The sequence below is a fragment of the Bombus pyrosoma genome, linkage group LG11 (assembly GCF_014825855.1).
Source record: "Bombus pyrosoma isolate SC7728 linkage group LG11, ASM1482585v1, whole genome shotgun sequence".
Classification (NCBI taxonomy): Eukaryota; Metazoa; Arthropoda; class Insecta; order Hymenoptera; family Apidae; genus Bombus; species Bombus pyrosoma.
The window spans coordinates 632,492-660,026 of NC_057780.1; the positions used below are offsets into that span (position 1 = coordinate 632,492).

General features: G+C 39.2%; 4 protein-coding genes across 15 annotated transcripts in view; all 4 read left to right on the plus strand.

Moving 5' to 3' along the window:
• Positions 1-4,682, plus strand: part of LOC122572596 (proton-coupled amino acid transporter-like protein pathetic) — a 37,123-nt gene extending 32,441 nt beyond the window's left edge. For all 4 annotated transcript variants that reach the window (XM_043737731.1, XM_043737729.1, XM_043737730.1 and 1 more), the window contains one exon: positions 475-4,682. In XM_043737731.1, coding sequence (XP_043593666.1) covers positions 475-1,068 — 594 coding nt within the window. In that variant the 3' untranslated portion in view covers positions 1,069-4,682. The remainder of the gene's footprint in view (positions 1-474) is intronic.
• Positions 4,683-5,888: 1,206 nt separating this feature from the next.
• Positions 5,889-9,632, plus strand: LOC122572595 (coiled-coil domain-containing protein 93). 4 transcript variants are annotated; one of them, XM_043737727.1, is made up of 15 exons: positions 5,889-6,122; positions 6,564-6,677; positions 6,753-6,847; positions 6,906-7,017; positions 7,092-7,250; positions 7,330-7,518; positions 7,589-7,639; positions 7,700-7,804; positions 7,897-8,114; positions 8,204-8,520; positions 8,603-8,723; positions 8,815-8,899; positions 9,110-9,263; positions 9,399-9,449; positions 9,522-9,632. In XM_043737727.1, the coding sequence occupies exons 1-14, from the start codon at positions 6,072-6,074 to the stop codon at positions 9,404-9,406; spliced, it is 1,779 nt and encodes a 592-aa protein (XP_043593662.1). In that variant the 5' UTR covers positions 5,889-6,071; the 3' UTR covers positions 9,407-9,449; positions 9,522-9,632. The 4 variants fall into 4 exon arrangements, 3 of the variants coding, with proteins under 3 accessions (XP_043593662.1, XP_043593661.1, XP_043593663.1); XR_006318510.1 differs by having other exon boundaries at positions 9,110-9,449; XM_043737726.1 differs by lacking the exon at positions 9,399-9,449.
• Positions 9,633-10,059: 427 nt separating this feature from the next.
• On the plus strand, positions 10,060-17,764 carry LOC122572599 (phosphorylase b kinase gamma catalytic chain, skeletal muscle/heart isoform). 2 transcript variants are annotated; one of them, XM_043737734.1, is made up of 9 exons: positions 10,062-10,428; positions 11,164-11,333; positions 11,411-11,695; positions 11,760-11,850; positions 11,946-12,082; positions 14,643-14,740; positions 15,110-15,193; positions 15,944-16,102; positions 16,192-17,764. In XM_043737734.1, the coding sequence occupies exons 1-9, from the start codon at positions 10,337-10,339 to the stop codon at positions 16,324-16,326; spliced, it is 1,251 nt and encodes a 416-aa protein (XP_043593669.1). In that variant the 5' UTR covers positions 10,062-10,336; the 3' UTR covers positions 16,327-17,764. The 2 variants fall into 2 exon arrangements, with proteins under 2 accessions (XP_043593670.1, XP_043593669.1); XM_043737735.1 differs by lacking the exon at positions 15,110-15,193 and having other exon boundaries at positions 10,060-10,428.
• A 137-nt stretch (positions 17,765-17,901) lies between these two features.
• The window catches only part of LOC122572587 (homeobox protein B-H2-like), a 31,445-nt gene continuing 21,811 nt past the window's right edge, over positions 17,902-27,535 (plus strand). Inside the window, exons 1-3 of one of the 5 annotated variants that reach the window (XM_043737707.1) lie at positions 17,902-20,577; positions 21,130-21,453; positions 26,531-26,602. In XM_043737707.1, coding sequence (XP_043593642.1) covers positions 21,303-21,453; positions 26,531-26,602 — 223 coding nt within the window. In that variant the 5' untranslated portion in view covers positions 17,902-20,577; positions 21,130-21,302. Of the gene's footprint in view, positions 20,578-20,623; positions 20,840-21,129; positions 21,454-26,530; positions 26,603-27,535 lie in introns of those variants that run through there. The other 4 variants (XM_043737709.1, XM_043737706.1, XM_043737710.1 and 1 more) reach the window with 4 other exon arrangements.

Genomic DNA, 27,535 nt, shown 5'->3' on the forward strand with positions numbered 1-27,535 from the left:
TTCTATAGAACGACGATCGATCCTCGATCAATTTCCATACTTTTTAACGTTAAAACAAAACGTTACAGCTGCGTACGATTTAACGATAAAGATCGAGGATTAATCTAATCTTATTATCGATTAATCTATCAAATTGAAAGTTACCGTCAATTAAAAATCGCAAGATACTCTTCTTTAAGTTGCTACCACTAGCGCGATAGATATTGTATCTAGCTTTCTGGTAGAAATGCCATTGTCATAGTCGTAGGAGTCCAGCGGATCGTGTAACCGTAACAGGTAGAGCGTGACATAATCGTCGATGCAATTTAAGGACGTTCGTTGTTCGAGAGATTCGCCAAATTCTACGATCGAAAAGACCGTTTCAAAGTTCCGCGAAACATAATCGTTCTGGACAGAGATAGAAGGGAAAATTTAAGCGAACCTGTAAGCCGGATAAAATAAATCTTTGAATCATGAAAATCGTGTTTTTCACAGGTGATGTCTCTCGAGAACAATATGAAAACCCCGACGCATTTCATCGGTTGCCCAGGTGTGCTCAACACTGGCATGTTCTGCGTGGTATTGTTGTACAGCACCGTCGGTTTCTTCGGCTACTGGCGGTACGGCGAGGACACGAAAGCCTCGATCACTCTGAACCCGGAGCAAAACGAGGTTCTGGCCCAATCGGCCAAGTTAATGATCGCGGTTGCCATCTTTCTCACCTACGGTCTCCAATTCTACGTTCCGATGGAAATTATCTGGAAGAACCTGAAACAATATTTCAGCTCGAGGAAACTCCTCGGCGAATACCTAGTCCGTATCCTGATGGTGATCTTCACGGTGGGAGTGGCGATCGCTATTCCAAATCTAGGTCCGTTTATCTCCTTGGTAGGCGCTGTGTGCCTATCCACTCTGGGTTTGATGTTCCCTTCTGTAATCGAACTGGTCACCGTATGGGAACAAGAGAACGGTTTAGGGGCATGCTACTGGAGGCTCTGGAAGAACGTAGCTATCATCCTGTTCGGTGTGTTGGGTTTCATAACCGGAACCTACGTCAGCATCCAGGAGATCATCGAAGAGGACAAATGAAGCGCCGGGTTCGAAGGAGCTGCGGTGCGACGGAATAATCGCTCAGCGCGTACCACAGATGCCGGCGTGTCGTTGGACACCTTCCGCGCTCTCGTCGAGCGAACTCGTCGTCCGACCGGAGGAACGACGATTACGACCACCGGGAGGGTGGGTGATGCTGTCGCAGCTGGATCATCCAGCGAAAGGTCATGCGAGCGCGCGAGCTCTCGACTCGTAGCTTCGTCTCGCTCCTTTTCTATCGTTTCACTTCACGCTATTGATGGCACGACGGCTGTATCGACGACGAAGACGTTATCCGTTAGATAGGATCCATCGTCGATCCTCGGATCTTGTTTCTCTCTGTTTCTTATTTCTTTGCTGTAATCGTGCGCGTGTACCGTCTCTAGATACTACGAAGAGTTTGCGTATCGAATTTCTATACGAAAAATTACTTGTACGTATCTCTTGGATCTTTACTTTTCCGAGCGTGAGTTTCTCTTTCCTTTGTTTCTTTTTTACTTTTTTTTTTAATGAAAATTCAGTTCCTTCCAGTTCAAAATTCAGTTCCTTGTGACGATAACGATAATACAGGAAAAATGCAAAGAGTAGAGATACGCAAATTTCTTTCACGCGCAAAGCAATGTTAATTAAGCAAAGAGAATCCTCACCACTGCTTCGCCACTTTCCATGCGACCCGCGTAACCGATGTACAACGCGTACGACATAAGCGCGTGGCTAGATATTATAGAAAATTCGATCGATCTTGAGCGATTTACGTCAGAATCGTCGCTACTGACGTCGGGCTGTACAACACCGTACGCCAAATAATGTACGGTAAGAATCATTAATGCGGTATGTTGACCTTTACGTAGGCGGTTCGATATGTTCTATTACGCAACAACTCTGCGAATAAATGAAATTTTCATATTATATCTTTCAAATTGTCAAATTCTCAGTTTCAACTTTCCACTTGTTCGATCTTTCATTTCGTATCCTTCGAGTTTCTGAATTTCGAAATTTTCACACAGTTAGATTGGCAAATTTCCCAAATTTTCCAAAATTTATTTCACTTCGTGCGACATCAATGATTTTTACCGCGCATCCCTATACATTCGAGCGATTAACCGAGCAAAGTCAATAGCACAACGTGGCTCGGAGTACCCGGATCCACGACACGCGGGATCCGTGAGAATTATTGAGACGAGTATCATCAAGTACGTGGATAGAGGCGCCCATTTTCCTCTCCTCATTTCTCTCCTTCTCTACCCCCCCTCTCTCTCTCTCTCCTCCCCTTTCCCTCTCTTTCTCTTTTATTATTTATTCGCGTTGCGTCGATCGTGCGCACGACGAAGCTTTACCATCGACTTGACACAACTGCGGGACGGTTTCTTTTTATCGTTTTTAGTAGCTTACGTACGTATTACGTACGAGTATAGATACGTAAATTATACTTAAGCGTCATTTTTACATACGAACAAGAACCGTTCACGTTTTATATTTCTTTTCTTTCTTCTTTCGCATTAACGTGCGTTCGTTCGTTCAATTTCGCCGTGACAAAAGAGCGATCTGTAAGATAAAGAGGTTTCCGAGGCCGATCATCGATCGAAACTATTTTATAGCTGATAATGAGAAATTATCTTCTTATCGTAGAGCTTGCTAATCACATTCAAAAATCAGAACAGAACACAACGGAACACAATAGAACACAACAGAATAAAACGGAACAGAATAGAACAGAGTAAAACGGAACAGAGCAGAGCAGACCAGAACAGAACGGAATAGAACAGAATAGAACACAACAGAATCAGTTACTATCGATCATTAACAATTTTTAATGCACGAAGATAATAAATCATTGAACCGAAATAGAAGATTGATCGATTTAACACCGCCGGAAATCGCCAATCTGTTCCTAGTGCACATTGCACAAAAAGAGACGAAAGAAAACGTACAAAAAGTGTTTATTAATTAAGAGTAAGAAACGTAATGGCACGTAGGTGTGATAATATGGCGACATGCACGCTTGCTAGTTTGTAAGAAGTTTAACGAGAGACGCCGACATTTACGCGTTGCGCGTCGTCATCCGAGATTAGGATTGGATTTTGGATCTTTGACTTGGCATCGAAAAGATTAAATCCGAACTAATCGAAACGCCCATTTCGATCACCAAGGTGAATTCACAACAAATACGCTGAATAGACGCGTAATATCGATTTGTCGAATCGTGTCGCAGTCTTAGAGAACATCTTCGACGATACAAATCTCGTGAAAATCTCAAAGAAGATCGTTCGTTCTATCGGAAAGGAATAATCGTCAGAGCTGGACGAATACTTCGCAGGACAATAAAAGTGAACTTTTTTATTAACGACAAATGAAAATGATAATCTTTTCGAAGAATAGTACAAAGACTAAATAGAATGCGTAACAATCCGTTTCTCACTCTCGTTTCCGTATTCGATTCGAAATTAATTCATAGAATTTTTGGATCGTTCGTCGTTTGGATCTGAGATCCGAGATCGCACGATCCACTCGACGAGCAAGGGATCTTGACGAAATTAAAACCGCCAATTTGAGCTTTATATTTTCTTGAAGAGCTATTTTTATTCAAAGAGTAATACGCTTCGTGATACGTGTCGCACAGCGACAGATCGTGAGGGCACGATCGTTCATCGTTTCGACTATTTTCGATCGCCGTCCGCGCCATTTTTCTCCTTCGTACTTCGAAGGCACGCGATACTGTCTTTTTAGTGCCTTGATTCTTTCGCCTCGCGGAAATCGTAGGATGTAAGACTGGATTTTGTGCAGAATGTGTGACGAAAGTTGTTATAGATTAATATCGCTGCGAGTAAATTTGTTTTTCTTACAGTGTCAAGCTTATTAGACCATGACAACTTTAGCGATGTATTCTGCGCGTTAAACGAGAATCTAAATCTCGTCGTGTTCTGTTTCGATCTTGGAACGATTTATTAAGTGATTCTTCAACCGCAACAATGTATTTTATACGAGAAGAAACGACGTAGAAAGACACAATTCATCGAGAATAGAATAACCAATGCACGGTAGTTATTGCCATTTTCGGAAAAATGTTCGTATCTGGTGTACGCGTTTCATTCGGAACAGGGTAGAAACGAACTGTTCCTCTTACTTTCTCGAGCCACGGAAAACTGCTGAATTTTGCCAAACTTCGTCCATGTTTCGTCATTTTCTGTACTCTTCCATTCTTTTTCCATCGAGAGTCTTTGTTGTCTTTTTCCTTTTTTTTTTTTTCTACACATATGCGTGTACGTATGATATTTTGTACACGATAGCACACGCGAATAGTTCGGGGTAGTTGTACCGTAATTTTAAAGCCAAGAAAATTCTGTCGTAACGAGGACTCCATAGACTCTAGGTAGGATCGTGATTTATCCAACGTATTTAAGAGACGAGAAATTACAGACATGTATAGATATACCGTTCCGCCGCTTTTTTTTACCTCGGACTTCCATGATGAATCGCGCGTCTTTGTGGCAATGGTTGCCGCGCAGAGGATGTCGTTTCACGTGCACGCGTGTTTCGTGCATGCCGTCAATTTTTGTCGGTCATTGTACCAAACAATGTTATGAATATTTAATACACAACGATTTGCAAAAGAATACAGTGTTGCTTTGTATCCAGTGTCTTTCGTCCTTCCTTCCATTCCTCGACGATTCGATTTTTGAATAAAGGAATAATTCGATTTCTGCCTAAGATTATTTACCTAAATACTTGATTTATATTCGATACGTGTATGCGTATCTCGCGTTTCTACTGTATTTATATCGCATTCTTTCGATATCAGTACGTATGCAAACGAACTAAACTATTCTAAAAGTATTGTAATCGTAATACATCATGGATCAAGTACCTGAAATAAAATTTGTACAATGCTATTAATTAAATGGAAAGTTTCTCGACAAGAAGATATATTTCGCCGTATTAATTTCATGCCAAGGTGAATATACGGTAGTAGCGAGGCAAAAAACAGAACTAAGAGTAACGTTATCATTCATGAAAGTTTCCATGGCGATTGTCGTCGTTATTGTGCAAAACGTACGTTCTTGTTCCGCACATTTGCGTCATTACAAGGTAGTATCACACCTGCAACAGGAAGCATTAAAATTGATAACGTTAATCATTCTCAGGATGTAAAAATACCGTTCAAATAACATGTAATTCTAGTTAACACGTATGTCTGGAAAATTCCTTCCGAGCGCAAAAGGAGATAATCGAAAAAATTGAATAGAAGATACGGGCAGTTTTCCGCTATTAGTAATTCTTGTTCCGCGTGTTCTATGTTTCACAATAATTCCTATTATCGTTTTATATAATAATTTAGTAACTTTTATACCTTCCTTTAAAGAGTGAGAGGAGGGGATACTGATCGATTATGAAAGCTATAATAACAAATCAATTCCAGTCTTTATCATCGCTTAAAAATCGACGTTCATTTGGATATACATACGCTAAGAAACGTCAAGTTCCCTTTTCTTCTTCTTCAAACTAAAATTAAAAATATATTACCGCATCGCGTTATTATAGCAAGGTTTTTTAACATACCTGTTCAAAAATATTTACGTACATAAACTTTATTTAGAGAAAAGGGAACGATATCTATATCTTCAAAATTTTTATACCAAATCCATTTAGAACAAAACCAACAAATGTAGCGTATTTTTATAAAGCGTTAAGTAAAACTTGAAAGGAACCAATGTTTTATATTTTCAAATAGTTGTCATATTTTAGTTTCAATTCATACTACTGTACATCGACAACTGTTTAAAAAGCGGAAACTATCGTTCGAACGCACATAGAAACTCGACTTGAAGATTGTCTTTGAGGCGTGAGGGGAACAAAATGGCTAAAGTGACAACAATGGTCTGCGCTATTAAGTGACAGAACGCCATACAACTTGAATATTATCAAATAGAAACATTAATTATTCGTTTGAAATATATTCGGTACATATTGATAGCTCGGCTTTACATGGTCTAGGAAACGTAACCATGTTAAACGACGTACCAAAGAGATTATCACGAAGCTCTGAAACAACTGAGGTACGTTCAAAAAGACAGTCCTAGGTATAGATAAATTAACAAATCACTGGTCAAGGTTCGTAAGGAGAAAACAAACAAGCTAATCAACTTTATTTATTTATTTACAATGCGTCTTTATCACGGTATATATCAATCAATAATGGAGCATGCGATGCTACTTCCAAGTACTTTATACTATATGCTTTATGTTTAGTAATATCCAATTTATTTTCAACTTTTTATCTTTCAATATACCTCAATAACATCTTCATTTACATATTTCTTTATTTATCTCCGGTTTAAATACTTTAATCTAAAAATTATAACCGGGCATCTCTCACTGCTAGTAGCCCTCTGTCGGAAATTGCTTCTACCAACGAACACGTACTGAACGGAGAGCGGGAAAATACGATCTAATAAAAAATGAAATTCAATCGAAAATGCATTGCAAAATATTTTCAGGCCGATGTTCGCGAAGATGAAGAACAGACGAAAAGATTTCAAGATATTATCGACTTACTTCTTGCAGCGGGCTATTTTCGAGCCAGAATAAAAGGATTATCGAATTTTGATAAAGTACGTATGAAATGAATTCCCTTCAACTATTGTAAAGAACATACTGAGTCCAACAAATATTATCCTAATATTTAGGTAATTGGCGGAATGACGTGGTGTATAGAGTCGTGTAACTTCGATGTAGATATCGATTTATTGTTTCAAGAAAATCTTACTATAGGCCAAAAAATGTAAGTAAACTTATAAAACATTTGAAATATTCAATATCTTATACATTTTATATTACAGTTCATTGACCGAAAAAATTGTAGCTATGCTACCCAAAATGAACTGTCCATATCGCATAGAACCGCATCAAATTCAGGGCTTAGATTGCATTCATATTTTCCCTGTTATTCAGGTAACTGATTCGTTTCCTCGAATTTCAGCTTTTAATTTTTTCAAATTATTTTAATAACCGACAAGAAATTTTAGTGGTTGGTTAAACGTTCGATGGAAACTCGAGAAGAGACGGCAGATTTTGTACGATCGTTTGCTTTAAGTCAATTTCACAAAAAGCATTCCTTTGTTGAAGATTCGCCTATAGCACAAACTGGCAAGGAAAATTTAATAAAAAGTATTCACTTGATTAAAGTAAGATACATTCATTTTCGAATTTTTGTTTAGCCCAATATTTATTATCTAAATAATTAGAGATATAATCTTTTCATAGAAATCGTACGAACCTCGACGTCTTTTTAAGCATAAAGACGATATTAAAAGAGAAGAATCTACTAAATTTCTCGGTACCGTCCTGGAGTACGAAGCACCTTTGTATTCTATAAAAATTGCTTCTCCATCCGCTGAAATTGCTTCGACAGATGTCAAAGAAAATGATAATAAAGAAGAGCTAAAGGAAAAGGTAAACGTTTTGAAATAATGTTCTTTCAAATAAGTGTTTAACGAGGACTGAGACAAATTTGTTTTCATAGGAAAATACAGATCAATTAGCTGGGAACCTAGCCGCTATAGAAGAAAGCTCAGTGAGTAATTGTATCGTTATGATCGGTATGATAGACACTCATTATTTGTGATTCATACAGGCTCGTTTAAGCGTAGTAGCCGTAGGTAATATCGTTGGTATCCAAGCCCAAGAGATTGCCAAAGTAACCGAAAAATATGCGACGATGTCGATTTCCCAACCTGAGGTAAATCTTTTCCAATTTTAAGTTTAAGCAATACGATATTCGTTACAGACCCATGTAATTAAATCACCTTCTACGTATTCAAATAACCACAGGAACCTAGTGGCACAAATTCTTCAGCAGCTTTGACTGCATTAGAGAATCAAAGAGCTGCGCTTCAGAATCGTGTTCGTAAATTAACGAAAGAGAAAGATGCTTTATCCGCTAAGCATTTAGAATTAATTGAAAAACTGAACGAGTCTCGTACAAAGCGGCAAGCTATTGAACGCTCATTAAAGAAAGCAGAAGAAATGGATATCAATGAAAACGATAGGCACTTATCTTCTTATTATACTTTTACGGTTTTATATCTTCATAATCGTTGCGCAACCTTTGAATAAAAACGAAATGTTATTTGTTTAGTATCTACAAACGATTGGAAGAACTTCTTTTAGTCCACGATGGTTTGAAGGAGCAAGAACATAATTTCCGAGAACAATGCAAATTCGATTTAAATCTCTTGAAAGGTAAGCTACAAGAAATCGAAAGTGGTACATCGGAAGAGGAGGAAGATCGCTTAAAGGAGTACGAGCAGCAAAAGGAAGCGCTCGCTAAAGTCAGATTGCAGTTAGCTAAAAAGAATAGAGCTATTGCATCCTTAACCAGACAATTGGACGATGTTCCCGGTCGTTCGGAACTTACGCAATATCAAAGACGATTTATGGAACTTTATAATCAAGGTTTGCCAATTTATTTTTATACATCGGCATTCGCTTACTCATCGCGTGCACCGAACATTCTCTCATCGTCATTAATTTTCAGTTTCGGCAAAACATAAAGAAACAAAACAATATTACACATTGTACAATACTCTGGACGATACGAAAGTTTATTTAAGTAAGGAATTATCGCTACTAAATTCGATCCAAGATAATTATAATGAGTAAGTAGTTGGTAAACTTTATATTTACGCATGTTATGCATCGATAACGGTTGTTTGTTGCATTTCTCTTTTTTTTCACTGTGTTCACCAGAGCAATGGCATCAACAAGCGGTAAAGAACAATTTCTTAAACAATTCGATGAGATCGTCGCAGGCGTAAAACGCAATAAGGCGAAGGTGAAACATACGTTTTCTACAATAATTTTTACAATTTATTCCGTAAAACTGGCGTTTCAAAAACTATAAGTATTGTTGCAGCAAACGAATATATCTCTGAAAAAGGGAACTGTTCGACTTTAAAATCGGTCTTTAAAATCTAATTCTAAGTTGGCAATAAAATACAAGAAGCTTTGCTATATTCTAATAACACGATCGTGTCTCGTGTAGGTGGAGAAACGATGTGCTGACGAAAAAAATAGAAGGGATGCACTTAGTCGGCAACTGGTCACTCTGATAGAACAACAACGCAAATACGTCGCTGCGGTCAGACAACTCACTATTGAATGTCGTAAAAATGAGGCCTTGCTCGCGCAACTGCGGGGTCCGTAGATACAGATTTCATTTCCGCTTATCTGAAAACATATCGGATCCTCGTATTTTTGCCTCACGATTTTTTATTTCGTTGTTAATATGATGCTGAATCTGTGTCGATGGAATGGATACGTCATCCGAACAGTACAATAGTTAAGTCTCAACATTGAGAGCAAGACTGCGAGGAACAAGCGAGGTAGCGGTGGCTTCTATTTATATTCACGCCATGTACATACCATTAATACATATCAAATTCCTGTTATTTTAGATACATATTCGAAAGGGTAATTCGGTGTTACGGAAGCTTTTAAATGAAACCATTCCTTCGCTCCGTGTAATATTAATTTTATGAGAAAGAATATATATGAACTCACTAGAATGTGGTTTTCCGTTTACCTCCCGCGTGTTATTCTTATACATATATCAATCTTTATTGAGACAGTAGCCAATAATGTATCTGATATATCGATAAATTCGCATCAAAAAATATATTTGCGCGATTATGAAGCTGGAGTCGTAATTAAACGGAAAAGTTCGTAGCATTGTAGATACCGCAGTCGTATGTAGTTGTACAATTTAAAATAGTAAAATGTCAAAGTCACATGACGTACATATACGGCAAAGAGTATAGATGATTACGGTATATAATATATACACACCTTGGAACAATAATTTTAGTCCAATAATAGATAGCTACTTACTGTTTTCTTTTTCACGCTTGGCAAGTCGGTACGTTCCTTGTTACGCCGCCAGAGCCCTCTTCATTCGTTACTTTATATTGGCTATCGCCATTGTTCCTTTCACAGTGCTTATGTGTTCACGTGTTTTCTTGGTCTGGCCGAAGATCTATCGTAGCCATTATCGGCGTACGGTGATCAGTGACCAGTGATCTCTTTCTTAACGTCTTTTTTAGAATGTATCGTATATGTAGTGTAATGCTCTGGAATAGACATGTAATATGACAATCGCGTCGGGTGCAAAAATTATCCATTTAAACTCCTGTTCCTTCTAAATTGAAGAAACATGTGCTATCTACGCGGTGGCTATTAATGTGATTTATGTGAAAGAAATATTGCGTGTGACATGGCAAAAGACGAAGGAGACGATCTCTTGCCGGACAAGGATGCGGCCAAAGGATTCTATGCGAAGTACGAGCCCAAAGAAATCCTTGGAAGGTTCGTCACGTGATATCTCGATGTGTAAAAAGAAACATAGCTTACTATTTTTATGTATCATATTTAGGAAATACGCGCGTAGCATAATAGATACGTTTTCGTTATTCGATTCTAATGTATCGCGATAAATAAATCGAGGAATTCACAATTTCTGAATAATCTAACAAACTAACCTGTACAATTATATAATTTCTCGGAATTAAATTACATTCAATTTGACTGATAGTTCCTCGTACATATATATATATATATACACACACACACACACACATATTAACGAAGCAACGAAACTTGTAAACTTACGAAATGCTAATTCAACATACGGGACAGATTACAATATTAACGAAACGTTGTACGAGAATAAGACGTTCCTTCCTGTCAAACATTAGTCATCGTTGTATTATTTAAAAATTCGTGAAACGTTTCGTTACATAGATAATAGGAGAATTTACGTTATTTAGTATCATAAAACCACTGGTATTAAATAAGAATGCATCTATATATTATAATTATTATTTGAAAGCTATTTATATTCTAGTAGCAATAACTTGAGTACAAAAATTTCATTGTGCGCAAATAAACATGAGAGAATATTACAGTGATACATGTATATTTCATCACTTCTCAGCAGTCTTATTTTTGTTACTCTTATTAATAAATTGGTCCCATATTGATCCCCCTAATTGGTCCCTTATTGATTTAAGTACGAATTAAATAATGCATTAATGTTTACAGAGGAATATCTTCCACTGTGAGAAGATGTATAGAAAAAGAAACTGGCACAGAGTATGCAGCTAAAATCATAGATATTAGTAATGAAACTAATGAAGATGGTCATACCATGAAGGATGCTACGTTACAAGAAGTTCAAATTCTTCGTAGAGTAGCTGGTCATCCATATATCAGTAAGTTTCCAATATTTCGTGTGAGATGAAATTAATTTTTATGATACACATTTCTTATAAAAAATTTGTTTTTTCAGTTGAATTACACGATGTCTTCGAATCTAGCACATTCATATTCTTAATTTTCGAAATTTGTAAGAACGGTGAGCTATTTGACTACCTCACGTCTGTTGTTACTCTATCAGAAAAAAAGACCCGCTATATTATGAGACAAGTTTTTGAGGGTGTTCAACATGTACATAATCAAGGAATAGTGCATAGAGATTTAAAACCAGAAAATATATTACTTGATGATAATTTAAATGTAAAGATAACTGATTTTGGATTTGCTAGACTATTAAAAGCTGGAGAGAAATTATATGGTATGTAATTAATTTTCAAAATTTGTATAATTCATAGAAATATTATTATTAATATCTTTTTCAGATCTTTGTGGTACTCCTGGATATTTAGCACCGGAAGTGCTGAAGTGCAACATGTTTGAAAATGCGGAAGGCTATGGGCACGAAGTTGATATGTAAGTTGATGAAACATAACAAGGGAATGTAATTATGATCATACCAATCGTCTTAATAAAGGATAAAATTGTTACTAATGTTCGCCTGTTTTCAGATGGGCCTGTGGAGTAATTATGTTCACTTTATTAGTTGGTTGTCCTCCTTTCTGGCATAGGAAACAAATGATCATGCTTAGAAATATTATGGAAGGAAAATATTCATTTACATCTCCAGAATGGGCGGACATAACAGGTATCTATCGTGTATATAATAATTTTTGCAAGAAATAACAGTTTGTGCTTGGAAACGGTGGAAAAATATTGTTTCTTGTGGCATGCAGAGTAAACTTGTGTTTAATTAACGTAATGCATGTATTTGTATGCATCATTTTCAGAGATTTTTAATTTAATTTCGGCTATCGTAAAAGATGGATGATATCGATCATACATTGGAAGTTATAAGATACTTATACACAGTTCTATGAAAATGTTCTTTGAAGTACGTAATATATTTTTTATGTTGCTTCGTTTATAATTGGGGCGATAATTATCGTATTATGATAAGCAAATACACGATAGGTTTTTTAAAAAGTTAAAGCTGGTACAATATGCAATAGTCAGAGTATTGAAAAATTTGCAAACCTGTGCAAGACACAGTGTTACGACCCCGTGACTCTTTACACAAATCAGACTCCATAACTCGGGCAAGGTGATTAAGCAAATGTCTAAACACCCTTATTGCGGACCCTCGATGATCTTAACCCATTTGCATCATGGCCCTACTTCAGAAGACTGATCCCTATCACCGCGTGCAGTAAATGACATCCGAATTCTTCATGGAGTTTATCGAAAATTTACTGTTCAAAACGATTGGTAGACAATGTTACTTCGCAAAAATCGCATCTTACATTCTTCATAACGGAGAAAAAAAGTAAAAATTATTTATTTAAAAAGAAATTATTTAGATTGAAATGGAAATAAAAGAAAGCAGCCGCAGCGCGCGTAATAATCCGCGCTTGGTGATAGAAGACAGTCGCAGCGCGCTGATTAATCCGCGCTTGGATGCAAATGGATTAAGGACCCATCATAAATCATTTTTATAGTTAAGGTCCTTCAGACCACAAGATTATCTTTTAAGTTGATGTATTTCTTAGATTTGCCCATTAGATTGCCCGTTCCGAGAGAACACAGGAAAGCGGTTTTTCCCATGTACAATGCCAGCCAGGGGTGACCTTCGGTCGGAGGCGGTCAGCACCGATCCTTACCCACCAGCCTTTTCCTTAGTCAATTAGCAGCAATGACCGTTGCCTTCACTTTCCTAACGAAAATTGCCATCAACGAATCCGATGGTCCCGTGCGCTAGGCACACCCATCAATAGTTTTCCTCCGCTACAGCGTCATCACTGAACTTCACTGGTTTTTCATTCTTAGATCAGTCACCATCTTGACTGGTTTGTTCTTTGATTAGTTATCATCTTAACTTGTTATTTACACTTCGCTGAGAACACATCTATATGCACAACGCGTAAGTACTAAAACTACAAAGTTGTTGAAACAAAGCGTATGTTTTAATCTGTTAATACAGTGTTATCATCGTTTCAACCACCTCTATTATCTTAACCGAAATAGGGGATCGACTGATTCGTGGCTTCGATTATCGTATCGTAACGAGAATTTACGACTCTCGTAGGCGTGATCTATCGCGACCGCGACCGCGTCTCTCCGCGAACGATCGAACACACAAACATAAAATTTTATCTCTCTGTCATTGAATTGTAACAACAACAAGCATAAATTATAATCCATGATAATATCATCTTGAGTAGTCGTCAAAGGTGTATCACCTCGATGAGCTGATTCATACAAGGAAAATATATTGAAGACAATAGTTGTTACTGTCAAACCTTTGAACATGATAAACATTATTTTTCTAAATGAAGAAAATAATGAAGGTGCTGTTATATGTACGTTTCTTAACACGTTGAATGCCATTGGGGGGTGCGGGGGCAGGGTCACCGGTAACCGGCACTCAACTTGGCCGTGACGCCGTGGGAGTCACCGATGACCGCACCAAGATTAGTAGAAATACATAATTTGAACAAATGTCAATAGTTATAAATTTTCTATTATTGCCATCGTTACTACAATGGTGTGACGAAATTAATGCAGCATAACACATATAAAAATAGTTTTATTTATACATGAAATATAGATCTATGATGTGCGGGGGGCCCTCCCCCCCACTAGTGACTGTGGAACATGGGAAGAAACCGCTTTTTCCGTGTTTTACCTTAATGAACAATAACCCTAAGGAACGTTTCGACTTGAAAGATGTTTGATAGCAATTAAGGGCCTTGACAGTAAAGTAAAAAATGCTAAATCTTGTGACGGTTCTTTAGGATTATTGAGGGTCCGAATAAGTATGATCGAGGGATGAATTATGGTTTATGGTAGGTCCCGGGACGTAACAACGTAGGACAATTATTTAGCAACGCAAAGAAACAATATGAGATAATTGAGAATCGAGCGAAATTGCACTATAGCGCCATGGGGGTCACCGGTCACCGGTCACTGGTTTACCATGAGGTAAATTCATTAATGATGATTATACACCGTAACATATCTCTTGTAGGTAATATTTCGACATCATATGTATTGCATAATAAAGAGTTCATCGTGGTGTCACGGCCAAACCTTGTAAAACTGGTGTGGCATTCAACGCGTTAATATACCGATATAGTTTCTGATTTTACAACATAATCTTCGATATTTATAAATTTTGTATAGTAATTAAATTTCTATTCTGTTTTCAGAAGCCCCGAAAGATCTGATCAGAAAATTATTAGTTGTTGACCCGAAGAAAAGAATTAGCATCAAAGAAGCTTTGGAACATTCATTTTTCCATACAATGGTAAGTATTTTAGCATAATATATACGTGATCGTGATACATAAATATTTAAGCAAAGGAAGTAGAATAATATGTACGAAATATTTACTATTCCACGCATTTAAAATATTTGTATTATACTTCTATTTTTATGTTTTTATTCGTTTGCTTTATATGTTCAACTGCCTATATGCACAGTGACATGCTTTTATAAAATATCAAACATTGTTACGCAAATTTCTGTTTATATTAGAAAATTTAATAAATTACATATGTATATGATTAATCTGAAAGTAATTTCTTAAAATAGAAGAAGAAAGTCTACTACTCTGATAAACTTATTACTCTGATAACTTACTACTCTGATAAACGGAAAATTATTGGAATTACAGCTATGGGATCAAGACATCGCTCCTTTAAAACGTTCACTGTCGACTAATTCGCGGCGTCTGAGTAGGATATCTCAGTTAGCTTTGGTAAATTATTTTTGTTTTTATTTTGTTTGTCACTAAATGTGGGTTTTTTAATCGTAATCTTTATGTAATATGTTTATAAATAACAATTAACATTTTAGATTTTATTAATGTTTCAACTTAATCAAAATGAATTATGATATCTATATATATTATATTTTATTTCTGTTTTTGTTCACGACATATATTATTTCACTAAAATATTTTTGTATACATAGGCAGCAATGCATATAAATTTGTCTCCATTGGTTGTAATAATGTTGTAATTAATTGACAGGTTGTAATATTTCAAAAAAAGCACAGCATGCATGTAAAGTCAGTCAATATTGAAACAATTCAGATAATAAAAGTGCATTAATTACAGTTAGTTTTTGCATGTTATATCGAAAAATTACTATAAAAATGCAATGATCGAAGCTTTATCTACATATAGTATGGCTCTTATTTTATTGTGTATCTCTTTCCACTAGTTTTCAAAGAACTTTCCATCTTCTCGATTGGTAAGATTAAGATGGCATTCATTTGCCGTTTACTATTATAACAGCTGTTTACTATGCCATTACTTTATTATGCACATTCTAATATTACCTTTCCACTGAATGCAGCGTATATGTATGTAACATACATGTTTTAACATTGCATTAACATATTAACATTAATTGTGTTTAATAACACTTTCGTAATCGAAATGTTTAATTATACATAGACTGTAAACATTTTCAAAGTTTTTATCTTTTCTTACGTTTTATACAGGAATTAAAGGCAAAATCATTTAATGCAAGGAAAAAGTTCCAGTTAGCAATTATTTGTGTTCGCGCGGTCGTTCGTATTAAGCGCCTCCATAGTACACCTGAACCTCTTTCGACTCACGTAGCGTGCACAGACCCTTACAGGATCAAAATTTTGCGCAAGGTATTTTTCCTATTTTCTTAGCATGTCTTACTCGTTGGCTTGTTATCCCATAGATTGATGAAATAATATTCATGTAATTTTTGTTATAGGTTATCGATGGTTGTGCATTCAGAGTTTACGGTCATTGGGTAAAGAAAGGAGAGGGGCAAAATCGAGCTGCGCTTTTTGAAAATACGCCAAAGACAGAACTTAAACATCTCTATGTTAGTAATTTGAGCAGATAACTAATGCTTTCACGAAGCATTATCTAGTTAAAATTATTACTTCTTATGTTAGTCGACATTTACAGTATCTAAAGAAAATATTCAGTAAGAAAAAATGAAAAGAAAAAAGAAAAAAATACATCTTACATAAAAGTTTTTCTTAATTTTGGCTGTAATACAAGTAATTATTTAGACGATCTTTATGATAACTATAAAGTATTTCTTTACTTTTATTATTGAATGTGCAGTATCATAAGGTAAATCATATAATGTTTTAATTATTCTAAATGTTCCAAAGAAGCAATTGGATTGTTTAGTTTTTAAATTCCTTCTGTGAAAACGAGTTTTAAATGCTATTTGTTTCTAAAGCCTATCATATTAAGCCTAATTTATTATTTTTAAAATATAGTAACATACAGTAAATATGAATTATATGCAACGTGAAAGGAAAAGCAAGCTAAAGATTGTGAACAATTCGCTTAGTGATATGTTGTAAATTATTAGTATCACACCCTTAGAACTATGTTTCGTCTAGAAGAAGTATTACGCAGAAAACAGTTTGTGAAACTATATTTTGAATGTTCGGTTTTAAATCTGTAATAATTTTCTTCACAGTATTTTTCGCTGTTTTCGTAGTACGATATAACATAAAATAACTTATATCGGAATATCGAATAAGTTTACATAAATTCTTGTATGTGCTAGAGAAGTAAATAGGATTTAAAGATGATTATTAAATATAAATGACGGTGCTGATACGTACAAACGTAACAACACGACATATTCTGTTCCATGACACCTATTTTTTTATAGTTTGTACGTTTTTGTTAAGTATATTCAACAATTGTGTAAGTAACACACATATAATTTATTACAAATCAGCAATTCATACAAAATTAAATTTGTACCAACAATTTGAAGTATATGCATATTCATTCTTCATATTTAAATACTTAATACGTAATTTCGATAGCAAACAAAAGTTGAACGTCATTTAGAATAGTCACAATTAATACACGGGAATTGAAGTCGTATAAAAATTAATCAAGAATATACATATAATGAATGAAGGATTTAGAAAAATCGATAGGAAAAGAAAATCTAGCATTATAAATTTCTTCATATTCGTAGAAAGAAAATGTGTTCCGTGATAATATTATTTACTGAGATCTGTATGTAGATTGTAGTATGTAATATTTTGTGCAAATTCTAGTCATACTTTGTATTGCTGAATTTGTTTTAGATTATAAATTGCAGGAAGAAAAAATATATATGAAAACAATTTTTCATGAAAAATAAAATTACCAACTTTTTAATAACGAAGCAAATTACAGTGAATTGAATTTTATATATCATTTAGAACGTTACAAGTAATAATTAAATGTATGTAAATATCTAAAATTATATATTACATATATTTTGTGCAAAGTGTATACAAAGTAAAATATTTTTAATAATATCTAATACCTTATATTTTCATTCCTCTCTGTTAGAGAACAATTGCGATTGTACGTATTTTATATACATTTAGTAAATTTCATATTTTAGGTCAAATGCATGTATAAATGTATTTCTATAATACTTGCAAATATTTTGTTTATGATATATAGTCATGGGATTACAAGGCTTTCGATTGACTCTCTTACAAATAAGCCAATCCATGATCTTATACTAAATGCATTATCACTTATGTTAACTTAAAACTAACTTGAGCTAATTTTATTTATGATATATATATATATATATATATATATAGTGATAATAATTTACAAAACAACGATGAACATTAATCTTTATATTTATTTTTAATTCATATTTCCCTTAAATATAGATGCATTTCTCTGGTTTACTTTTGTTAATAACATTTTTTTGTACGCTTTTTTTTTTTAACGTTTTGTACAATTACACAGCATTAAAAGTATGTATACCACATTTCAGGATATCAAATTGTTATGATTACCTTTTAAATGGCCGTATACTTTTAAATTGATGAAAAACGTTAAACCTATTTATTTAAACACAGGTAAAATTTTATTAGTTCAAATAATATTTAATAGAATAGTAGACCTGACAGAGTATTAAAAATGATATCTCGTGTAAGTCGAAAGAAAGGAAAAGGAAAGGTAGTGAATTAGGTAAGAAAAAGTGACGGGACGTGGTTTTGGCGCGCGCGCAAAAGTAAACAATGAACTGTATGGTTCTATATGGTAGAAGTGGCAACAGCGTAGAGGTCCGATCCATGTGACAGAGAAGGAACGTGACAAAAGGTGGCAGAGGGTGACGCCGCCGAGATCGGAGTGAGTGTTTGCCCGGGCGAGCCGGGTGTCGGGTGTGCTGTGTACGATTGTCGCGATATTCGTCCGTTCTGGCGTCCACCGGAAGGTAAGCGTGCTCGTAAAAGATATCGGCCGGTTCCGAGACCTCGGTTCGATAGATTTTTCGCAATGGTACCGAAGAAAACGTGAGAAAATCAGGAAAAAAGTGCACCAACTAACGAGCAATATACAGCAGCTCGACACTTCTCTTACACGCCCAGCGGAGTGCTGCGTCACATGGGCCGCGCTCATTGGTCGATACAGCCAGGTGACGTCATGAACCGCGCTTTGATTGGTCTATACCTCGGGCCCCAGACACGTGAATCGTGGCCAAGCAAGCATGGCTGTTGATGCGCAGTGGTTAGCACTTGTAAAATGTTTCTGCCACGCGCTAGATCGATCAGGTTATAACCGTCGTGTATCGTAAAACGTAGCGAGATCGTCCGCTGTTCAAAAATTGACAAGTGCCTTGTGATTTTCCTCATGTGTCGCGTATTTGACAGGAGAAATATCGTTGAAATTCTCGCAAGAAATTGATTTCTACCGTGAAAGTGGGTTCCAGCGTGTTTCCATTGTGACCGAAATATATTGGTGGCGTACCTGTAAGTTCCTGATTATTTTCCAGCGGTTTCTGGCGTTACCACGCCCGTTTAAAACCCTCCGCGGAACATTATCTCGTCAGAACTATCGCCTATTTAATTAACATGTGTATAGGTGGTTGCGTGGCGTGTTTCCCGTGCCATAATAGACCTAGCCAATCGCACGGTACTTCAACTCATGACGTCACGTTATAGCAAGCTCCTATTGGCCAACGGTGCGTGCGTCGCCCGTCTAACGTGTGTGTCGCTTTGTCAGTTTAAGGAGCTCGTTCGGTCTACGGCACGCTTCTTGACTTTTCGTATACTCTTCGATAGACGACAGAGCCTTTCTTTTACTCGAACTCGCAGCACGCAGTGCATCGTGCTCTTCTTTCCTATTTTTGCATGGTTGCGCCTACTATGGAATGCAATTGTATCCGCTTGTAATCGTGGTACGCTTTCGCGATTACATTGCCCGGGATATATCTACTTTTCAAATCAGCGGCGGAACCTCGTTTCTCTGCGTCGCCTTTCCCGCCTCTGTCTCGTCAACCTTTTTTCTTCGCTCACTGATTTCTCGGACTAACTCGCACCCGACACTCTATACACTCTACACTTTACACTCTACATGTTTGTATTCGCGAATACGCTCTTGCGCGTACCAACGCCACGTAACGACTCTCGTTTCTGCTATCGACGCTACATCACAGGGAAATTAATCCAACTCGTTAAGATGCGACGACGCCTCCTAAAATCACTGCGTATCTTCTCCTTATGCTCTACCATGATTTTAGTGTCAGTGAATGTTTAACCGTTACAAAAGTGTAAAGTGCACTCCGTAATTTTCCGTTTAACAACATCTAGTTCAACTTCTTTTTAATTGAAATTACCCAAATTTCTATTCCTTATACACTTTTGGGATGTCTAGCTTTATCATTCTCGATTATTTCATTGAAATTTGTTACCTTCATTGATGTTTATAGTAGATAACACGTAAACATAGATGATACATGGGCATACCGATTTATCGTTTGTCATGTTAATTAATCTTCAATTTAGTAATGCTGTTACATATAATATATATCTAAAATTTGTACATCATGCATAAGATTTTCTTTACAATTTATTATTTCATCGGTATCAAGATTATGATAGATGGGGAACAACCTTTTTGCAAATTACATTCGCAACCGAGCTTCAAGCAGTAAATAGCGAGATATATATTATGAACGATATGAACGGCGTCTCTTTGCGTTATTTTCTTTTTGACTGTTAGATTGTTTCCAGCGATCGGAACTCAAGATGCGTGCTAATGCTCTGTGCTCCAGGAAAGCGCACGTTGCGCTTGCGCACCTCCTCCGCGAGGTATTACGAAGACGGTACGTGGGAGGGGATAAAGCTTCCCGCGCGACTGCGTTACGTCACGCGTACGTCACGTGACGTATACTCAGACACCGGTCGTGTCCGTACCGTCTGCAGCTCCGTTCGAAGAAGCTAATAATATTATCGAACAACAAAGCGTCAAACGTTGAGGAAAAATAACGATCATGCATTTGAAATGATCGTTGGTCGATCCGAAGCCGTGTCCTTGCAAAACAAACGAGAAGATGTGACATGTGTAATTTTTTCACGGTAACAGAGGTTCGCACTTGCCGTGGCGTCGATTAAGTGTCGTACCATGTCCAGTTAATTGGCTTTCTTCCTCTTTCTTGGTGTATCATACGCTGATCGTTAAATAAATCGCGGACGATGAAACGAACGCGAGTATTTACGTTATTACATATGCCTTCTCCTCTCGCGTTTGCCAAGGTCGACAAATCAAGATCCAACGAGTTGCTACGTACCCCCACCCTTCGCTGTGAAGTGACACTGCGATCCGGTGCATTTTCAGTACAACTAAATGGTTATTTTTTGTACTTTGTGGATTGTAGATTGCCACCCGCGGCTGGCAGCAGCAGAAAAAGAGGAGGGTTGAGACACGAGAACGGGCTCTCGACTTCTTCGTCCTCGGCAGCCGGCGACGGGAATCGACGGTCCGATCGCAGAGTCTCAATCTCCCGAAGGATCTTGAAAAGGAACAGAGCTCATCGTGGAGCGAATCAGGATGAGCCTGGAAACGTTGCTGGAAGCAGCGCGGTTCGTCGAGCAGCAGGAGAAAACGAGGGAGCGCCTCGCAAGCGGCTCTTCCTCCTCCTCCGATCATCCGCTCGCTGTAGCTCCCCACTCCAACCATCACAACTCCAACGAGCCACGTGGTGAGTACCACGCGCCACTTTTCGGCTACCGTTCACAATACGTGCAAATACGTAGAATAGCTTAACGCTGCGAATTGCTTCCTCAAAATCTTCTACCGGCTTGATGCTCGTTTCACGCGAGAACGAGTGACAATGCGAAACTCGCGTTGCTCCAAACGCGAATTTCACGTAAGAATTAAGCTTTTCGAAACAAATCGCAAAAGTATATAGATTCGGAGAAAAGCTAGAAGCGTTTGTTTCTTTCGGTATACTTTATCGCTCTACTTATTTTACTTATTCTGTCAGATGTTTGAAGATTTGGGTATTTTTTATGCAAACTTTTGTTAATTATTATATTTAAACTTTCGATCGTCACAGTGTCCAACCATAACGATAGATTCGATAATGGCGTATCATTTCGAGAAATAGCCCTATGATACTTTGTGGCAGGAGAATGGTTTTCTCGGTACTCGAAAAAATATTACGAAACTAGGAGTTGCTTTAGGAGCTTAGAATAGGAATTGGCATTGGGACGGTATCGCAAAAAGCGACCGTTAACGTTCTCGCTGCAAAGAAAAAATATAATTGCAAAATACTTGCGCGGGGAATGAGAAACACTGCAGTGTACATGCGAATAGCACGCGATGACCCATGCGTTCACCGCCTCCAAATTAGGTATGATTTCCCTCGCAACAGTGATTCTCAAACAGGTTGACGGGCTTTTACGCGTTACGCGCTGGAAAGTTCCATAAAAATAAAATCGTGCTACAAAATCCACGTACGAATTTCTCCTGCATTTCTGTCCGAGTTATCGGCCTATCTCGATGAAACATCTTTTAGATGGGTTTCTCCGTTTAACGAGCTCGGTGATGGCTCTAAGGGGGTAACGAAGACACGTTAGAGCTAGATGGTTGACGCGATAATAATCGCAAAAGCGTTCGGTCGATCGCTCGAGGGGTACCATCGTCGTGTCCCTTTGATTCCCGCGTTTTCCCAGGTCAATGACTCAACCGACCGATCCTGTAAAGCGAGTCTTAGCACACGCGAAAGAGTTCTCGGCGGGCACGAAACGCGCGGTGACGGCACGCCACTATGCCATCGGTCTCTTTCTCTACGATTACATTGACTTTACCCGAGTCAAATGATTCGTCGCGATAAAGTTTCGCGAAAAAAATCGCTAAACCAGTCGCTGCGTGGCTGATTACGAGTTGTACGATCATTGTCGAGGTGAACCGGTAGTTCCGCCAGCTAATACGATCCGTTGCGATAAAAAGTTCTCGCCTCGATTACCTTTTACGTCGACTCCTGCTATATTCCGCGCGATATCGAAATTTCGGAACTTGCGAACGCCCGCATTTTTCTCAGAAATTCCTTTATCGCGAGTCGGTTTGCGCGCCGATTGATTAAACATTATCTCGCGATGAACGTTAAACTCGAAGGCTTTTCGCGTTAATATCGTTGCGTGAAAGTGTATCACGATTGACAAGCGGTCAGGCGAAGTGTTTACAAGTTTCAAGGAGATAGAAGGTTGAAAAGTCAAGAGAGAAGGTAAAGAAGGAGGGGAGGGAGAGAGAGAGAGAGAGAGAGAGAGAGTGGGAGTGGAATCGAGCGAGGGACGAGCAGGGGTGGAGCGGTGCGATTTAGTTGACCGTATGCATCGGGTTCCCCTCTGGTCGTCGATCCAACGTGAACCAGCCATCAGAAACGTGCACGTACAGAGGCCACTGGGCACGTATAAAGGCAAAGGGTGGCGGAAGTTAGGCTTAGGTGGGAGCGTACGTAGAGGGAAGGGTACACGTTAGCTTGCAGCGGGGAACCGCGGGGTAGTCGCTGCGCTAGGGGACTGAGACGAGAGGAGAAAGGGCGGAAGGGGTAGGAGGAAGAGGCGATGGTGGATTAGAGAGGTGGGGATACGCGATATCGCTTTTGGAGGGGTAACGATGGTGACCGTGGTGCGCTACGGTGACGATGACGGTAGGAACGAACCTGTATACACACCAAGGTATAGTGGGGAGTCAGAGGACCCCCGGTCACTGACTCTAGAAACTACGGCAGCTTTTGTGCTTCATTCACGAGCGCGCCACCTACTTGTACACGGCCGTTTATGTTTGCCAGCGCGCCTTCTCTTTTCCTACCACTCTTCCCCTTTATCTTTGCGTTTCTTTGCACTCGTTCTTCTCCTCCTTTTCGCTCCAATCCAGGAGGACACCTCTGGCTGTCCCTTCGCCGGTGGCCCCCTATCTCTTTCCCTTTTACCGTCCCGCGTCGTTTCACGTATCGATACCACGCTTTTTCTCGCTATTGTCTCACTCGCGCGATATTCATGCAGCCTTTTCCATCGCTATCGCGCACGCATCTGATTTATCGCGCGGTTCGTTACGATCAGCAGCAATTCTCGAGCGTGCGCTGCTGGTGCGCACACTGCCACACACGGTACATAGAAACACGCAGTGGACACTGGCTATCTCCGGTTAGGGAAGTGGAACGGTGGAGAGGGGGGAATGAAGGAGATCGCGCAGGTAGCCACGCGTGGTGCGTTATACGTCCGCGGAAGGAAGGCAGGCAGGCAGGCAGGCGGGCAAAGAAAAAAGATATACGTAGGATACAGGTCAGATCGATCTTGCCGTTTCGTGGGTTCGTGCGCGTCAACGCGCGTCTCAATGAACGTGTCAGGTGAACTGACAAAAGGCAGTTTAAATTTGGGTGCTACGGACGAGACATTCGTTCATCCTTGTATATCGGCAAAGTATAAATCTTATCCGACATTAATCCTTCGATCTGAGAGAAGTTCATTTTTTGTCGCATATAAGATGTAGTATAAAGATCGGGAACGATTGATATCTCTATCTTTATAGAGATATGAGTTTTCCTGCAGTTATTAAAGAGAGAAGGAAAAGAGAAGGGGGAGGGGGGATAGAGAGATAGAATGAAAAAGATGATACGGTATTTTAACGAGCGTATGTAATATCGACGTATCGTTGCGTTTGTCTATTCTCTCTGTGGGTCGTGATGAAATCTTAAAGGAAGGTGAATATACACGCGTATCGGGGGATCGATCCCTTGTTTTCACGGTCACGCCTCTGTGCGCACGGTTGAAATGCGACAGGAGACGGGAAAATGCGCGTTTCGCGATACGCCTCAATTTTATCCCTGCGCGCGTGATTTTCTTACTGACAACGTTATCGAGCGATCCCTCATTATCGAGTAACTCGGCGATAAGTGCGTTGAAACGAAATTCCTTACAAAGATACGCGCGTATGATTTTCCAATAAAACCTTTCTTGCGCTCTGCAACCATGCATTCTATTCATTGCCTTTATAAAATAAACGATCGGTTTTTTAACGAATTCATTTACGAAAATGTCACGAGCACGTGAATGTATAAAAGGAGAATTGAAAGTTGTGCGAGTTCGATATATACCGGCTTATAAAGTGGAAAACCACGGGTATATACCGGTCTCGCACACGAACACGATCGTAATACGGATGATTTAAACGTTGTAATTCGCTCCCTATCTCCGCGCATCCGGTCTGTTACCGCGTTGCGCGTGCTCGCTGGCACGGTGGTGCGTGATATAACAGGCAATGCGCATTAAACGATAATTTAAGTCTGTCTATCGTGTACTTAAACGATGCTTTACAATTCAGCTTTACAACTTCATAACGCACGTAGCGTGCGCGTGTTTAGCACGATAGGCGTGCGAAGCGTAGATCCCAAGGGAGCAGAAGTACCTGTGTGTTGGAGGGATTTAATTTTCCTCCATGGTTACGCGTAATTGATTCGAAGCCGATCGAAATTTCTCAAAGACCTTGGATATGCAAATTTTACAGATTTTTTTGGGCGTCGAAGCAGCTTTTTTTCTTTTTTTTTTTTTTTTTTCGAATAACACTTTGACGAAGCTTCGGCGCGTACTAAAGCCTGTTGGCATTAAAACCGGTATCGCTTGACTATCCCAGGACTTTTTTAAGCTTGCGATCGACCGCTACATCATCGCTAACCACTCCTACCGCACAGCATCGGTCGGAGTGCGTTGCGCGCTGTTCTGTAAACTGTCGTAGGGGCGCTCGTAACCCACTGGTCGTTACCGACGAACATTCACACTATCCGCAGATACGCGCAGATTAGCTGACTTTGTACGAGTCTGTATCGCGAAGAGGGGAAAATAGAGGACGAATGTACGAGAGGATGAATTGCGTGGCAGAAAAATAGGCGAAACGAACACGAGAGTAGTTTCTAGAAGGACCTTCGGTCACGCGTTTCTCTGTTGATAGAACGCGAACGGGATAGAGACGAATGAATTCGATCGCCGATCGAATAGATCGAGGGAAAACAAAGTGGGTTAGAGTAGAAGAACGGGGTAAATAAGGGCAAAGTAAAACGGAGCAGAACGCAGCGGTGCACTGTGTCGGCGAATGAGCACGCGGGCAAATGAGTCGCACGAGTGCGCATGCGCCTTGTCCCCGGCAAGCCCCCACCACGCGTGTCCGGCCGCGTGGCGTTCTGATCAATTGCAACGTTGCCGAGTCCTCGGCTGACCCGGTGAAAGAGGGAGGAACAGAGATAAAGCGAGACGGTATTCCCCGGCGTTTTCGTTTTTCCCCACCACATCGTTCGATCTATCGTTGCCGCTCGCCCTGCTAAACTAGGGGAATATCCCTGTCCATTCCCCTACCGTGTTAGCACGTGCAGACGCGCCTCCTTCAATTTTTCATACCTTATCGACCTGTGGATTCAAGCTCTTATACGCTTATACGCCGCGGTGAGATGCGTCGAAGAAAATCTAACCCGAGGATCGAGACGAGGAACGCGATGGAAGTGCAACGGAACGGTGACGTGTTGCGGTCCGGTGCGCCGCTGGTGGTCGGTCACTGTTTTCCTGTTCGCCGCTGCATGCTGCCGCGTTTATCGTTGACATTGCGCCTAGGGGATGGAAAGGGGCACGTTGCATTTTTAAGGAGAAACCTAACAATCACGATCCGTTGGGTATTATGATTAACGTTTGCCAAACATTTTATCGATCCTTTTCTTCTTCTTTTTCTTCTTCTTCTTCTTCTTCTGCTTGATCCGAAACTATTGATTTTTCTTATTACGTTTTCAGGTGCCAAGTTAAAGCGGGAACGTACGGAGCAAGATGACTTATTTTGCGAGGAGAAGATGCTTGTTATCGATGGTAAGTGTGCGAAAACAGAAACGTTACGTATTTAAGGGATGTTGCCTCAGTTGAAACGAAGTAAAGTGACGCGGGTCGAAAACACGTCGATTCGACGCCTCGATCGAGCACAATCGGACACGCGTGCATATTGCATATTAATGTGCGCGTCCTCGCAGTCGGGGGCCTCGTGTATTCTTAGCTGCAAAATTCAGAGCGCACAATAACTGTTTTCTTTTCTTTTTTTTTTTTTTCGCCATTCCGAATCGCGCTGCGCACAGACAAAACGCGTGCATCGTGTTAAATAAGTAATCGATTGTTGTGCCTATTACGGCGATCATGCATAATTCACTGGGTTCGAGCGATTCCAAGCGATCGCCTTCGATTCCTAATCTGTCGTCGATCGACGAGGATCCAGTTTCTCTACGTGACGGGGGCACTGCGTCAGTCGTTCTTTAAAACCGACCATTGCGTGCCAACGAACACGGAAGAACAAGTATGTAACAGTTACTGAACAGGGAGATAAAGGAGTCTGCGTTGGAACGCGTTTGGAAGTCGAACGACTCAATCGAAACGTCGTCGACTCTCTCCGTATTTCTGCCTCTTTGTCACCTACGTCGACGAGTTTCTCTATCATCGAGCGTATTCGTTGTCGAGCGAGGCTAACGAATCTCTTTCGCTCCGATTACGTTTCGAAACGTACACGCGATTTCGCGGCGGCCGTTTCGAGTTTCAACACGTCGTGCATCGTACATAGTACTTTTGTGTGTGTGTGTGTGTGTGTGCGCGCACGCGCGCGCGCGCGCGCATACATTTATATATATGTATGTATGTATATACGTGTATATATATGTGTGTGTGTGTATATATATATATACATACAGAAGGATTCCGACGGAGATAGACAGCGTGCCTTCGGGCGACAAGGACAGAGTGTCGCGGGTGACTGGAGGC